General features: G+C 38.2%; 1 protein-coding gene across 7 annotated transcripts in view; it reads left to right on the top strand.

The window, feature by feature from the left end:
- SLC4A7 (solute carrier family 4 member 7) overlaps positions 1-16,267 on the top strand; it is a 148,410-nt gene that overhangs the window by 108,870 nt on the left and 23,273 nt on the right. For all 7 annotated transcript variants that reach the window (XM_037846169.1, XM_037846162.1, XM_037846119.1 and 4 more), the window contains 2 exons: positions 3,009-3,170; positions 3,354-3,605. In XM_037846169.1, the coding sequence (XP_037702097.1) occupies positions 3,009-3,170; positions 3,354-3,605 (414 nt within the window). The remainder of the gene's footprint in view (positions 1-3,008; positions 3,171-3,353; positions 3,606-16,267) is intronic.

Raw genomic sequence — 16,267 nt, 5'->3', positions numbered from 1 at the left:
CCACCCCCTCCTCCATTACTGATTCATAGTTTTGGTATAGCACATTTGTTACTGTTGATGAAAGAATGTTAAAATACTACTAACTGTAGTATATATATTTTTCCTATATGCCTCTCTATTATTAACTTCTAGTTATAGGGTCATGCATTTGTTCTGGGTCATTAGAGAGATTTCTAATATTTGTGTAGTTAATCATGGACATTGTCCACCACAAGATTCACTGTTTTATACATTCCCGTCTTTTAACCTCCTACTTTCCTTCTGGTGACATGCGTGACTCTGAGCTTACCCTTTCCACCACTTTCACACACCTTTCAGCACTGTTAGTTATTCTCACAATGTGTTGCCATCACCCCTGCCCATTTCCAAACATTTAAGTTCATACTAGTTGAACATTCTGCTCATAAATAAGCAATCTCTCCCCATTCTTAAGCCTCATTCTATATCCTGGTAACTTGTATTTCATAGCTATGAGCTTGCATGTTATAATTAGTTCGTATCAGTGAGAACCTGAGATATTTGCCTTTATGTGTCTGTCTTATTTCACTCAGTATAGTGCCCTCAAGATTTCTTTATCAACCCATTTCTTTTAAGACGATTTTGTTCACACACCATACATTCTGTTCTAAGTAAACAATTGTTGGTTCCCCATATAGTAACGTATTTATGTATTCAGCACTATTGCTGCTATCTATATAAGAACATCTCCACTTCTTCCACAAAGAAAGAGGAAGAGTCGAAGAGAGAGAGAGACAAAGAAAAAGAAAAGAGAAAGAGAAGGAAAAAAAACAAAAAACATGACAGCTAGAAAGCAATAAATGGAAAGATAGCATTAACGTAAAGTAGAATAAAGAGTCGGACAACATCGCCAATGCAAGGAGTCCCATACCCTTCCCCTACCCACCCCGCATATGCATTTAGCTTTGTTATATTGCCTTTGTTATATTAAAGGAAGCATAATATAATGTTTCCATTAATTATAGAGTGACCCTGCTTTTATAGCTGGAGTTTCTGATATACTTTCCAGGGGAAACAAGAACCCTGTATTTCCCTTATGAATGGAAGGTTGTAGCTTTCAAATAGTTACTGTTGTAGGATTTTCATATAGTAAAGAATACCACCCCCCAACTCCTAAAGGCTTATGATTGATTGTACGGTAGAGGGGAAAGCTCATTTTGAGTTGTGTCACTGCTTATATATTAACATTTAGCAAATTATATGACCTCTTTTAGAAGCAGAGGTTTAAAGGGGATCAGAAATAAGGAATAAAATGAACGTAATTTTTTTCTGTTTCATTTTTCCTAGGATAGAGAAATATTGTTATTTTTAAAATGAGTGGTCTCCAAAGTAGGGTGCATGTATGGAAAATAATTCACCAAAAATATTTAAAATGTCTGTTTTTTAAAATCACGAAATGAGACAAATTTTTAATATTTACTATATGAATTTCACTATATAGATAACCAGTAGTAATATAACATATAAATGAGTATGGAGCTATTGGGTGTGTGACCATTTTTCTTCTCTTTGCTGCTAAAGATACAGTAATAAATCTTCGGAGACTGTTATTATTTAAAAGCATAGATCCTGAGACACTAAAGATTTTAGACCGTTAAGAGTTGACTAGTATGGAAGTTGTTCTGTGTTTACCAAGTCATATGAGAACATATAAATAAATAAATAAGACTATAAATTAATATATATTCAAGATATTGAAGTAATTTCCCATAATCCTGGCTGATGTTCCTTATTCTGATTTCTAAATATATCTGTTATTCATTTATTGATCTTTTTGAGTAACAAACTGATTTCAAGGGGCATAAAATACACTTGAGAAACAAATCAAGGAACAGCTTATGAATACATGCTTGGGTAGATAAAATACATTTTTATTTCTATGCAGTATTGTTTTTAAAACATTTATATTGGTGTGGGAAGAATGGAATACCTAAACTGAAAATATCAAGTTTCCCTTTGGTATTGATAGTGTTTTCGTGGGGTTAAAAAAGCGTAATAAGAAGGCTAGGAAATGAAAACATTCATTTAGGTTTAAATATATCCAGTAATCTGAAAGATTTACTAAGCTCTCTTAGAATCATTTTTAATTTTTTTGCTATAGAATAAATCTTAAATCATGGGATGGATTGTGAGTATTAGTATCTGATTAAGTGCCAGGTTTTTTGTCAGTGAATGATTTTTAAAAAGTGTCCTGAGACCCAGTTCTGATTTATTACTGACTCTGCCTGAATCCCAAGTCTGTAGCATCTCTAAAGCAGTTTTATTTAGCGGTTGATCTGGTGGGTAGCTTGATTTCAGCGAATATGAATATGTGGGAGCACATTGTAACGGTATCCTGCTGCACTTATCTATTTCTGCATAACAGTCATCCCCGAAAACTAATGCCTTTAAACAGTGACCCTTTATTTGTTCTCAGTCTGTGACACTTAGGGCTGGGCTTAGCTCAATAGTGGTCTGATCTGTTGGTCTCATCTGGAGTCTTACACGTGGCTACATTCATCTGGTGCTCAATGGGGGCAATAAGGCCTCATTCACTTGGCAGAGGCTTCAGGTTAGGTGGAGTAATAGTTGAGATGGGTGCCTTCCTCCTTTCTCTCATCACACTATATCTCCTCAAGAATGCTAATTCAGGCTTGTTCACAGCACGCCTCAGGGCTTAGAGGATTAGACAAAACCTGGACAATCTCTTGTGTTTGAGGTTCAGAAATCTGTTGGTTCAAGTAAGTCATAGGGTTCTCTCAGATTCAAAGGAAATAGAGTCCACTTCTAGCTAGAAAAAATGGCTATGGCCAAGTCACATTTCAAAGGAGTATGTATCTAGGGATGAGAAGAATTGCTTTGGCTGTCTTTGCAAATAATTCATCACACATCCTAATATTTAATCCAGTTCTGTCTAATCCCTTGGCTGTTCAATAGACCCACTGTATGCTGTGTAGAAATTTTGTGCAGTAGATGAAAGAAACATTTTCTTATCTTTAATTTTTTAACAGCCTACTTATGCAAATAGGGGCTGGATAATAAGCCCATTGGGAGAAAATCCTTGGTGGACCTTATTAATAGCTGCTCTTCCAGCTCTGCTGTGTACCATTCTCATCTTTATGGATCAACAAATTACAGCTGTAATCATAAACAGAAAGGAGCACAAATTGAAGGTAATTTTTTTTTTTATTTTGCCTCTCTCATTGTGATTTTTTTCAAGTGTGAGGTGTTTTCATAATGACAAGCATTAGAAGATAAGATGAAAATTAGTTTATTCCCTGTTTATTAATAGTATAGCATTTTAACCTGAAAGAACAATTTAGACTTAGAAATACTCATGTTCATTTACTTTTCAGAAAGGAGCTGGCTATCACCTTGATTTGCTCATGGTTGGTGTGATGTTGGGAGTTTGCTCCGTCATGGGACTTCCATGGTTTGTGGCTGCAACAGTGTTGTCAATAAGTCACGTCAACAGCTTAAAAGTTGAATCTGAATGTTCTGCTCCAGGGGAACAACCCAAGTTTTTGGGAATTCGTGAACAGCGGGTTACAGGGCTAATGATTTTTATTCTAATGGGCCTTTCTGTGTTCATGACTTCAGTGCTGAAGGTAAAATCTCTTTTTTTTAAATCTTCAGTTTTGTAAAGTTTATATTTAGTGTGAAAAACAGTAAAATAAACTTAAAATATCTAAAGTTAGTATAATTTCTTATGATTTACTTGGGAAATAATATTTTGGTATGGTTTTTAGTGTAGTAGACATTTCAATGGCAGGTGTATCTAATTTTTTTTTTATTCTATTGAGATGGTTCACATACCATACAATCATCCAAAATCCAAAGTGCACAATCAATTGCCCATGATACCATCATACAGCTATGCATCTATTACCACAATTAATTGTTTTTCAATTTTTAGAACATTTTCATTATTCCAGAAAACAAATAAAGATAAAAAAGAAAACTTGAATCCTCCCACACCCCTAACCAACCCCCATCCATTATTGACTCATAGTATTGGTATAGCGCATTTGTTACTCTTGATAAAAGAATGTTAAGATACTACTAACTGTAGTATGTAGTTTGCAATAGATATATTTTTTCCCTATATACCCCTCTATTATTAACTTCTAGCTATAATGTCATACATTTGTTCTAGTTCATGAAAGAGATTTCTAATATTTGTGCAGTTAATCATGGACATTGTCCACCACAAGATTCACTGTTTTATATATTCCTATCTTTTAACCTTCAACTTTCCTTCTGGTGACATAAGTGACTCCTAAGCTTCCCCTTTCCACCACGTTCGTATATGATTCAGCACTGTTAGTTATTCTCACAATAACGTGCTACCGTTGGCTCTGTCCATTTCCAAACGCTTAAGTTCACCCTAGTTGAACATTCTGCTCATAATAAGCAACTGCTCCCCATTGTTTAACCTCGTTCTGTAGCCTGGTAACTTAAATTTCATGTCTATGAGTTTACACATTATAATTAGTTCATATCAGTGAGACTCAGCAATATTTGTTCTTATGTGTCTGTTTTATTTCACTAAATATAGTACCCTCAAGTTTTCTTCGTCAACCGGTTTTTTTTAAGATGGTTTTGTTCACACACCATACATTCTGTCCTAAGTAAACAATCGATGGTTCCCTGTATAGTCACATATTTATGTATTCACTACCATCACCACTATCTATATAAGGTCATCTCCATTTGTTCCACAAAGAAAGAGGAAGAGTCAAAGAAGGTGGAGAGACAAAAGAAAAAGAAAGAAAAAACATGACAGCTAGAAAGCCACAAAAGGAAAGATAGAATTAACATACAATAAAAGAGTCAGACAGCATCACCAATGCCAAGAGTCCCATGCCCCTCCCTTATGTCCCCCCTCTTATAGGCATTTAGCTTTGGTATATTGTCTTTGTTACATTAAAGGAAGCATAATGCAATGTTTCTGTTAACTGTAGTTTCTAGTTTGCATTCATTAAATTTTTTTCCCCAATAACACCCCATTTTTAACACCTTGCAAGGTTAACATTCATTTGTTCTCCCTCATGTAAAAACATATTTGTACATTGTATCATAATTGTTGAGCTCTCTAGGTTTCAGTGAGTTATATAGTCCCTGTCTTTATCTTTCCTCTTTCCTTCTGGTGTCCCACATGCTCCTAACCTTCTTCTTTCAACCAAACTCACAGTCATCTTTGATCAGTGTACTTACATTGTTGTGCTACCATCACCCAAAAATTGTGTTTCAAACCTCTCACTCCTGTCTTTTCCTATCTGTCCGTAGTGCTCTGTTTAGTATTTCCTGTAGAGCAGATATCTTATTCACAAACTCTGTCCTTGTCTGTTTGTCAGAGAATATTTTAAGCTCTCCCTCATATTTGAAGGACAGTTTTGTCAGATATAGGATTCTTGGTTGGTGGTTTTTCTCTTTCAGTATCTTAAATATATCACACCGCTTCCTTCTTGCCTCCATGGTTTCTACTGAGAAATCTGCACAGTCTTACCAAGGTTCCTTTGTATGTGATAGATTGCTTTTCTCTTGCTGCTTTCAGGATTCTCTTTGTCTTTGACGTTTAATAATCTGATTATTAAGTGTCTTGGCGTAGGTCTATTAATATCTATTTTGTTTGGGGTACACTGGGCTTCTTGGATCTGTAATTTTATGCCTTTCATAAGAGGTGAAAAATTTTCACTGATTATTTCCTGTATTATTGCTTCTGCCCCTTTTTCCTTCTCTTCTCCTTCTGGGACACCCATGACATATACATTCCTGCATTTCATGTTGTCATTCAGTTCCTTGAGACGTTGCTCATATTTTTCCATTCTTTTCCCTGTCTGTTCTTTTGGGTGTAGGATTTCAGGTTTCTTGTTCTCCAGTTCCTAAGTGTTTTCTTCTGCCTGTTGAGATCTGCTGTTGTATGTCTCCATTGTGCTTTTCATCTCTTGTGTTGTGCCTTTCATTTCCCTAGATTCTGCCAGTTTTTTCAAACTTTCAATTTCTACTATGTGTTCACCCAGTTGTTTTCTTTATAACCTTCATCTCTTTTGCCGTATCTTCCCTGAACTCGTTGAGGTGGTTTTTGAATTGATTTAGCATATTTCTTTGAAAATCTTTAATTGATTGTTTCATTAAAGTGAAGCAGTATCTCAGCTGTATCTTAATTGAGGTGTATGTTTATTCCTTTGACTAGGCTGCATCTTCATTTTTCCTAGTGTTATTTGTAGTTTTCTGTTGTCTAGGCATCTGGTTTCCTTGGTTACCCCAAACAGATTTTCCAAGACCAGAATGGGTTCAGGTCTCATTATGGGGTTATATTCAGTTTTGAGTTTCCCTGAGGGTGTATCTTAGAATGACAGACTTTCCTGTGAGGCCTCTAGCCGCTGTGCTTTTCCTAACCTGCCCAGCAGGTGGCACCTGCCAGCCTGTCACTCCCAACTGGTGTAAGCAGGTGTGGCCCCTTTAGTTTCTATTTTGGTGTTTTCCCCCAGGCTCTGGAGTCTGAGTTCTGAAGGGAAGGCCGGCACTAGAGCTGGGGCCCCACCTCCTTAGTCTTAGGGAAGATGCACCCCATAGGGAGTTATCTTCTGCATTTGGATTGCTCCTTTGTCTCTCTGACTCTGTTATCTCCACCCCTGTCTGGGTCAGAGAGCTGGGAGCTGAGAATGGCTGAGACTCTCTCCACTTAGCCACTCAGGTTGAGAGAGAGAAAAAGGGAAAGAAAGCCCCCTTTCAGAGCCAGTCCATGGCCCCCAGTTTCACCCATCTGTCAGAGAGAGGACCTGGTCTTCTGGGCTCCCTTTCCCAGGGCACAGGCATTCTCTGCATCTTTAAGGTCAAATAGTGTCTAAACGCTTCTGTCACCTTGTTAGAGGGTTGTCTATATTTGTAGTTTGTATTCAGCGTCCCCATTTGTTAATTAAAACCCCAGTTGGAGCTGGGCTGAGCTATATTCGCTTGCTCCCAGCTGCTACTTTTTCCTGCAGTGTGGTCTTGTAGTTCAGGCTGCTGTGGGAGGAGGGGGCTCCTGGGGTAGTTCCGCAGTTTTTACTTACAGATCTTAATGCTGCAGTCTCATCCATTCCACCCGGTCCAGGTTGGTGTACGATGTGTGGCCAGTCATGGTTGTCCCCCAGCAATTGTTCTAGATTATTTACTAGTTGTTCCTGGTTGTTTATTAGTTGCGCCAGAGGACTAACTAAATTCCACTCCTTTCTATGCTGCCATCTTGCCTGTCCTCAGATGTATCTGTTTTTAAAAATAATGTTAAAGGATGGTGTCAAAGACTGTGTATAATGTTGGGAGGAGTTATCCATTCCATGGCTTAGTTATGGTCTGAAAAGAGAATACACCCTGAGGAGTCTGTAGGCATATTAGAGGAGGTGCTATTGACCAAAATATTTAAAATAATCTCTTAATTAAATTAATTATTCTTCCTGATACACTGAGTAAAACAACAATAGTAATCACCCCTGAGAAAAACTGACAAAAACAGCTGATGTTAGCAATGAAGCATATAATAAATCATAGTTTATATTAAACATCTTTTAGTCACAACTCACTTTTACTAAAAAAACGAAAGTTCTTTAAATTAAAAGTTAGTCTCTCTGTTTTCCCTCACTTTTCAAACTAACTCAGAGGTAAGCTCTGTTTTGCTTCACTTTTTTAAATAATCCTGGTGACTGCCACCATTAAAGCTTTGGTACATTTATAAGTTTATTTTTCTTTTTATTATCTTCAGACTGTATCTCTCCACCTAAGGCATTGCTCCTCAAAGTGTATTCTGAGGACCTCTGGGGGTTTCCTGCCAGATTGTTCACCTTCCGAGTACATAACTGCAAGATTGGATTTTCTTCATATAATTCAACCAAAACAACATATTACAATATATTGAATGCAAAATCAGATATGAGAATCCATTTGTCTTGTTAAACCAGCTACTAAAGATTTATGAAAATGAAAAACATGCCACATTTCTCATTATATTAGTTTTTCATTAAAAATGTTCCATATATTAATTTGTAATGGATTTATTGGTATTTTAAAATGAATAAGTATTTTTAAAATATTCTCTTGATTTCTAATGTGGCAAAAATACATATTAAAAACCTACAGAGAGAGGCGGGGCAAGATGGCAGACTGGTGAGCTGTATGTTTTAGTTACTCCTCCAGGAAAGTAGGTAAAAAGCCAGGAACTGCGTGGACTGGACACCACAGAGCAATCTGTCTTTGGGCATACTTCATACAACACTCATGAAAACGTGGAACTGCTGAGATCAACGAAATCTGTAAGTTTTTGCGGCCAGGGGACCCGCGCCCCTCCCTGCCAGGCTCAGTCCCGGGGGAGGAGGGGCTGTCAGCTCCGGGAAGGAGAAGGGAGAATTGCAGTGGCTGCTCTTATCGGAAACTCATTCTACTGATTCAAACTCCAACCATAGATAGACTGAGACCAGACGCCAGAGACTCTGAGAGCAGCCAGCCCAGCAGAGAGGAGACAGACATAGAAAAAAAACAACACGAAAAACTCCAAAATAAAAGCAGAGGATTTTTCGAGTTCTGGTGAACACAGAAAGGGGAAGGGCGGAGATCAGGCCTTGAGGCGCATATGCAAATCCCGAAGCAAAGCTGATCTCTCTGCCCTGTGCACCTTTCCTTAATATGGCCCTGGTTGCTTTGTCTATTAGCATTTCAATAACCCATTAGATCTCTGAGGAGGGCCGTTTTTTTTTTTTTTTTTTTTTAAATCCTTTTTGCTTTTTCTAAAACAATTACTCTAAGAAGCTCAATACAGAAAGCTTCAAAGAATTGAAATTTGGGCACGTCAAGTCAAGAGCAGAACTAAGAGAGCTCTGAGACAAAAGGCAATATTCCAGTGGCTGAGAAAATTCACTAAACAACACAACTTCCCAAGAAAAGGGGGGTGTCCGCTCACAGCCACCATCCTGGTGGACAGGAAACACTCCTGCCTATCGCCAGCCCCATAGCCCAGAGCTGCCCCAGACAACCCAGTGTGACGGAAGTGCTTCAAATAACAGGCACACACCACAAAACTGGGCGTGGACATTAGCCTTCCCTGCAACCTCAGCTGAATGTCCCAGAGCTGGGAAGGGGGAGCAGTGTGAATTAACAGAGCCCCATTCAGCCATCATTTAAGCAGACTGGGAGCCTCCCAACACAGCCCAGCAGCCCAGAACTGCCCTGGGGGGACGGCACTCACCTGTGACATAGCACAGTCATCCCTCAACAGAGGACCCGGGGTGCACAGCCTGGAAGAGGGGCCCACTTGCAAGTCTCAGGAGCCATACGCCAATACCAAAGACTTGTGGGTCAGTGGCAGAGACAAACTGTGGCAGGACTGAACTGAAGGATTAGACTATTGCAGCAGCTTTAAAACTCTAGGATCATCAGGGAGATTTGATTGTTAGGGCCACCCCCCCTCCCCGACTGCCCAGAAACACGCCCCACACACAGGGCAGGCAACACCAACTACACACGCAAGCTTGGTACACCAATTGGGCCCCACAAGACTCACTCCCCCACTCACCAAAAAGGCTAAGCAGGGGAGATCTGGCTTGTGGAGAACAGGTGGCTCGTGGACGCCACCTGCTGGTTAGTTAGAGAAAGTGTACTCCACGAAGCTGTAGATCTGATAAATTAGAGATAAGGACTTCAACTGGTCTACAAACCCTAAAAGAACCCTATCAAGTTCAGCAAATGCCACGAGGCCAAAAACAACAGAAAATTATAAAGCATATGAAAAAACCAGACGATATGGATAATCCAAGCCCAAGCACCCAAATCAAAAGACCAGAAGAGACACACCACCTAGAGCAGCTACTCAAAGAACTAAAGATGAACAATGAGACCATAGTACGGGATATGAAGGAAATCAAGAAGACCCTAGAAGAGCATAAAGAAGACATTGCAAGCTAAATAAAAAAAATGGATGATCTTATGGAAATTAAAGAAACTGTTGACCAAATTAAAAAGATTCTGGACACTCATAGTACAAGACTAGAGGAAGTTGAACAACGAATCAGTGACCTGGAAGATGACAGAATGGAAAATGAAAGCATAAAAGAAAGAATGGGGAAAAAAATTGAAAAACTCGAAATGGACCTCAGGGATATGATAGATAATATGAAACGTCCGAATATAAGACTCATTGGTGTCCCAGAAGGGGAAGAAAAGGGTAAAGGTCTAGGAAGAGTATTCAAAGAAATTGTTGGGGAAAACTTCCCAAATCTTCTAAACAACATAAATACACAAATCATAAATGCTCAGCGAACTCCAAATAGAATAAATCCAAAAAAACCCACTCCGAGACATATACTGATCACACTGTCAAACATAGAAGAGAAGGAGCAAGTTCTGAAAGCAGCAAGAGAAAAGCAATTCACCACATACAAAGGAAACAGCATAAGACTAAGTAGTGACTACTCAGCAGCCACCATGGAGGCAAGAAGGCAGTGGCACGATATATTTAAAATTCTGAGTGAGAGGAATTTCCAGCCAAGAATACTTTATCCAGCAAAGCTCTCCTTCAAATTTGAGGGAGAGCTTAAATTTTTCACAGACAAAGAAATGCTGAGAGAATTTGCTAACAAGAGACCTGCCCTACTGGAGATACTGAAGGGAGCCCTACAGACAGAGAAACAAAGACAGGACAGAGAGACCTGGAGAAAGGTTCAGTACTAAAGAGATTCGGTATGGGTACAATAAAGGATATTAATAGAGAGAGGGAAAAATATGGCAAACATAATCCAAAGGATAAGATGGCCGATTCAAGAAATGCCTTCACGGTTTTAACGTTGAATGTAAATGGATTAAACTCCCCAATTAAAAGATATAGATTCGCAGAATGGATCAAAAAAAATGAACCATCAATATGTTGCATACAAGAGACTCATCTTAGACACAGGGACACAAAGAAACTGAAAGTGAAAGGATGGAAAAAAATATTTCATGCAAGCTACAGCCAAAAGAAAGCAGGTGTAGCAATATTAATCTCAGATAAAATAGACTTCAAATGCAGGGATGTTTTGAGAGACAAAGAAGGCCACTACATACTAATAAAAGGGGCAATTCAGCAAGAAGAAATAACAATCGTAAATGTCTATGCACCCAATCAAGGTGCCACAAAATACATGAGAGAAACATTGGCAAAACTAAAGGAAGCAATTGATGTTTCCACAATAATTGTGGGAGACTTCAACACATCACTCTCTCCTATAGATAGACCAACCAGACAGAAGACCAATAAGGAAATTGAAAACCTAAACAATCTGATAAATGAATTAGATTTAACAGACATCTACAGGACATTACATCCCAAATCACCAGGATACACATACTTTTCTAGTGCTCACGGAACTTTCTCCAGAATAGATCATATGCTGGGACATAAAACAAGCCTCAATAAATTTAAAAAGATTGAAATTATTCAAAGCACATTCTCTGACCACAATGGAATACAATTAGAAGTCAATAACCATCAGAGACTTAGAAAATTCACAAATACCTGGAGGTTAAACAACACACTCCTAAACAATCAGTGGGTTAAAGAAGAAATAGCAAGAGAAATTGCTAAATATATAGAGACGAATGAAAATGAGAACACAACATACCAAAACCTATGGGATGCAGCAAAAGCAGTGCTAAGGGGGAAATTTATAGCACTAAACGCATATATTAAAAAGGAAGAAAGAGCCAAAATCAAAGAACTAATGGATCAACTGAAGAAGCTAGAAAATGAACAGCAAACCAATCCTAAACCAAGTACAAGAAAAGAAATAACAAGGATTAAAGCAGAAATAAATGACATAGAGAACAAAAAAACAATAGAAAGGATAAATATCACCAAAAGTTGGTTCTTTGAGAAGATCAACAAGATTGATAAGCCCCTAGCTAGACTGACAAAATCAAAAAGAGAGAAGACCCATATAAACAAAATAATGAATGAAAAAGGTAACATAACTGCAGATCCTGAAGAAATTAAAAAAATTATAAGAGGATATTATGAACAACTGTATGGCAACAAACTGGATAATGTAGAAGAAATGGACAATTTCCTGGAAACATATGAACAACCTAGACTGACCAGAGAAGAAATAGAAGACCTCAACCAACCCATCACAAGCAAAGAGATCCAATCAGTCATCAAAAATCTTCCCACAAATAAATGCCCAGGGCCAGATGGCTTCACAGGGGAATTCTACCAAACTTTCCAGAAAGAACTGACACCAATCTTACTCAAACTCTTTCAAAACATTGAAAAAAATGGAACACTACCTAACTCATTTTATGAAGCTAACATCAATCTAATACCAAAACCAGGCAAAGATGCTACAAAAAAGGAAAACTACCGGCCAATCTCCCTAATGAATATAGATGCAAAAATCCTCAACAAAATACTTGCAAATCGAATCCAAAGACACATTAAAAAAATCATACACCATGACCAAGTGGGGTTCATTCCAGGCATGCAAGGATGGTTCAACATAAGAAAAACAATCAATGTATTACAACACATTAAAAACTCAAAAGGGAAAAATCAATTGATCATCTCAATAGATGCTGAAAAAGCATTTGACAAAATCCAACATCCCTTTTTGATAAAAACACTTCAAAAGGTAGGAATTGAAGGAAACTTCCTCAACATGATAAAGAGCATATATGAAAAACCCACAGCCAGCATAGTACTCAATGGTGAGAGACTGAAAGCCTTCCCTCTAAGATCAGGAACAAGACAAGGATGCCCGCTGTCACCACTGTTATTCAACATTGTGCTGGAAGTGCTAGCCAGGGCAATCCGGCAAGACAAAGAAATAAAAGGCATCCAAATTGGAAAAGAAGAAGTAAAACTGTCATTGTTTGCAGATGATATGATCTTATGTCTAGAAAACCCTGAGAAATCGACGATACACCTACTAGAGCTAATAAACAAATTTAGCAAAGTAGCAGGATACAAGATTAATGCACATAAGTCAGTAATGTTTCTATATGCTAGAAATGAACAAACTGAAGAGATGCTCAAGAAAAAGATACCATTTTCAATAGCAACTAAAAAATCAAGTACCTAGGAATAAACTTAACCAAAGATGTAAAAGACCTATACAAAGAAAACTACATAACTCTACTAAAAGAAATAGAAGGGGACCTTAAAAGATGGAAAAATATTCCATGTTCATGGATAGGAAGGCTAAATGTCATTAAGATGTCAATTCTACCCAAACTCATCTACAGATTCAATGCAATCCCAATCAAAATTCCAACAACCTACTTTGCAGACTTGGAAAAGCTAGTTATCAAATTTATTTGGAAAGGGAAGATGCCTCGAATTGCTAAAGACACTCTAAAAAAGAAAAACGAAGTGGGAGGACTTACACTCCCTGACTTTGAAGCTTATTATAAAGCCACAGTTGCCAAAACAGCATGGTACTGGCACAAAGATAGACATATAGATCAATGGAATCGAATTGAGAATTCAGAGATAGACCCTCAGATCTATGGCCGACTGATCTTTGATAAGGCCCCCAAAGTCACCGAACTGAGCCATAATGGTCTTTTCAACAAATGGGGCTGGGAGAGTTGGATATCCATATCCAAAAGAATGAAAGAGGACCCCTACCTCACCCCCTACACAAAAATTAACTCAAAATGGACCAAAGATCTCAATATAAAAGAAGTACCGTAAAACTCCTAGAAGATAATGTAGGAAAACATCTTCAAGACCTTGTATTAGGAGGCCACTTCCTAGACTTTACACCCAAAGCACAAGCAACAAAAGAGAAAATAGATAAATGGGAACTCCTCAAGCTTAGAAGTTTCTGCACCTCAAAGGAATTTCTCAAAAAGGTAAAGAGGCAGCCAACTCAATGGGAAAAAATTTTTGGAAACCATGTATCTGACAAAAGACTGATATCTTGCATATACAAAGAAATCCTACAACTCAATGACAGTAGTACAGACAGCCCAATTATAAAATGGGCAAAAGATATGAAAAGACAGTTCTCTGAAGAGGAAATACAAATGGCCAAGAAACACATGAAAAAAAAAAAAAAATGTTCAGCTTCACTAGCTATTAGAGAGATGCAAATTAAGACCACAATGAGATACCATCTAACACCGGTTAGAATGGCTGCCATTAAACAAACAGGAAACTACAAATGCTGGAGGGGATGTGGAGAAATTGGAACTCTTATTCATTGTTGGTGAGACTGTATAATGGTTCAGCCACTCTGGAAGTCAGTCTGGCAGTTCCTTAGAAAACTAGATATAGAGCTACCATTCGATCCAGCGATTGCACTTCTCGGTATATACCCGGAAGATCGGAAAGCAGTGACACGAACAGATATCTGCACGCCAATGTTCATAGCAGCATTATTCACAATTGCCAAGAGATGGAAACAACCCAAATGTCCTTCAACAGATGAGTGGATAAATAAAATGTGGTATATACACACGATGGAATACTACGCGGCAGTAAGAAGGAACGATCTGGTGAAACATATGACAACATGGATGTACCTTGAAGACATAATGCTGAGCGAAATAAGCCAGGCACAAAAAGAGAAATATTATATGCTACCACTAATGTGAACTTTGAAAAATGTAAAACAAATGGTTTATAATGTAGAATGTAGGGGAACTAGCAGTAGAGAGCAATTAAGGAAGGGGGAACAATAATCCAAGAAGAACAGATAAGCTATTTAACGTTCTGGGGATGCCCAGAAATGAATATGGTCTGTTAATTTCTGATGGATGTAGTAGGAACAAGTTCACTGAAATGTTGCTATATTATGTAACTTTCTTGGGGTAAAGTAGGAACATGTTGGAAGTTAAGCAGTTATCTTAGGTTAGTTGTCTTTTTCTTACTCCCTTGTTATGGTCTCTTTGAAATGTTCTTTTATTGTATGTTTGTTTTCTTTTGAACTTTTTTTTTCATACAGTTGATTTAAAAAAGAAGGGAAAGTTAAAAAAAAAAAAAAAAGAAAAGAAAAAAGACAAACAAGGAAAAAAAAAAAAAAAAAGATGTAGTGCCCTCTTGAGGAGCCTGTGGAGAATGCAGGGGTATTCGCCTACCCCACCTCCATGGTTGCTAACATGACCACAGACATGGGGGACTGGTGGTTTGATGGGTTGAGCCCTCTACCATAAGTTTTACCCTTGGGAAGACGGTTGCTGCAAAGGAGAGGCTGGGCCTCCCTGTATTTGTGCCTAAGAGTCTCCTCCTGAATGCCTCTTTGTTGCTCAGATGTGGCCCTCTCTCTCTGGCTAAGCCAACTTGAAAGGTGAAATCACTGCCCTCCCCCCTACGTGGGATCAGACACCCAGGGAAGTGAATCTCCCTGGCAACGTGGAATATGACTCCCGGGGAGGAATGTAGACCCGGCATCGTGGGATGGAGAACATCTTCTTGACCAAAAGGGGGATGTGAAAGGAAATGAAATAAGCTTCAGTGGCAGAGAGATTCCAAAACGAGCCGAGAGATCACTCTGGTGGGCACTCTTACGCACACTTTAGACAACCTTTTTTAGGTTCTAAAGAATTGGGGTAGCTGGTGGTGGATACCTGAAACTATTAAACTACAACCCAGAACCCATGAATCTCGAAGACAGTTGTATAAAAATGTAGCTTATGAGGGGTGACAGTGGGATTGGGAATGCCATAAGGACCAAACTCCACTTTGTCTAGTTTATGGATGGATGTGTAGAAAAGTAGGGGAAGCAAACAAACAGACAAAGGTACCCAGTGTTCTTTTTTACTTCAATTGCTCTTTTTCACTCTAATTATTATTCTTGTTATTTTTGTGTGTGTGCTAATGAAGGTGTCAGGGATTGATTTAGGTGATGAATGTACAACTATGTAATGGTACTGTAAACAATCGAAAGTACAATTTGTTTTGTATGACTGCGTGGTATGTGAATATATCTCAATAAAATGATGATTAAAAAAAAAAAAAAAAAAAACCTACATAAAAGTTTTTTGGGGGTTTTTAGTACTTTTTGATTTTTGAGAGTGCCGAGAGATCCTGAGACTAATGTTTGGAGAGCCTCTGACCTTAAGGTTGTATCTTTCATGAAGAGTCTCAGCACACTTAAGTATTTTCCCTCTCCCTTCCATCCCTTGCCATTTATTGGCTGCATTTTTATTTTTATTATTATTGTTAAAGTTACTAACATTTGCATTCTGTGCTATAATTATAATTGAGCCTTCCATGCTTTTTCTGTAAGCTAAATTATAAAAATGTAAAGCCTGTGTGAAC

The sequence above is a fragment of the Choloepus didactylus genome, chromosome 1 (assembly GCF_015220235.1).
Source record: "Choloepus didactylus isolate mChoDid1 chromosome 1, mChoDid1.pri, whole genome shotgun sequence".
Lineage (NCBI taxonomy): Eukaryota > Metazoa > Chordata > Mammalia > Pilosa > Megalonychidae > Choloepus > Choloepus didactylus.
This window is presented reverse-complemented; position numbering and strand designations above follow the sequence as displayed.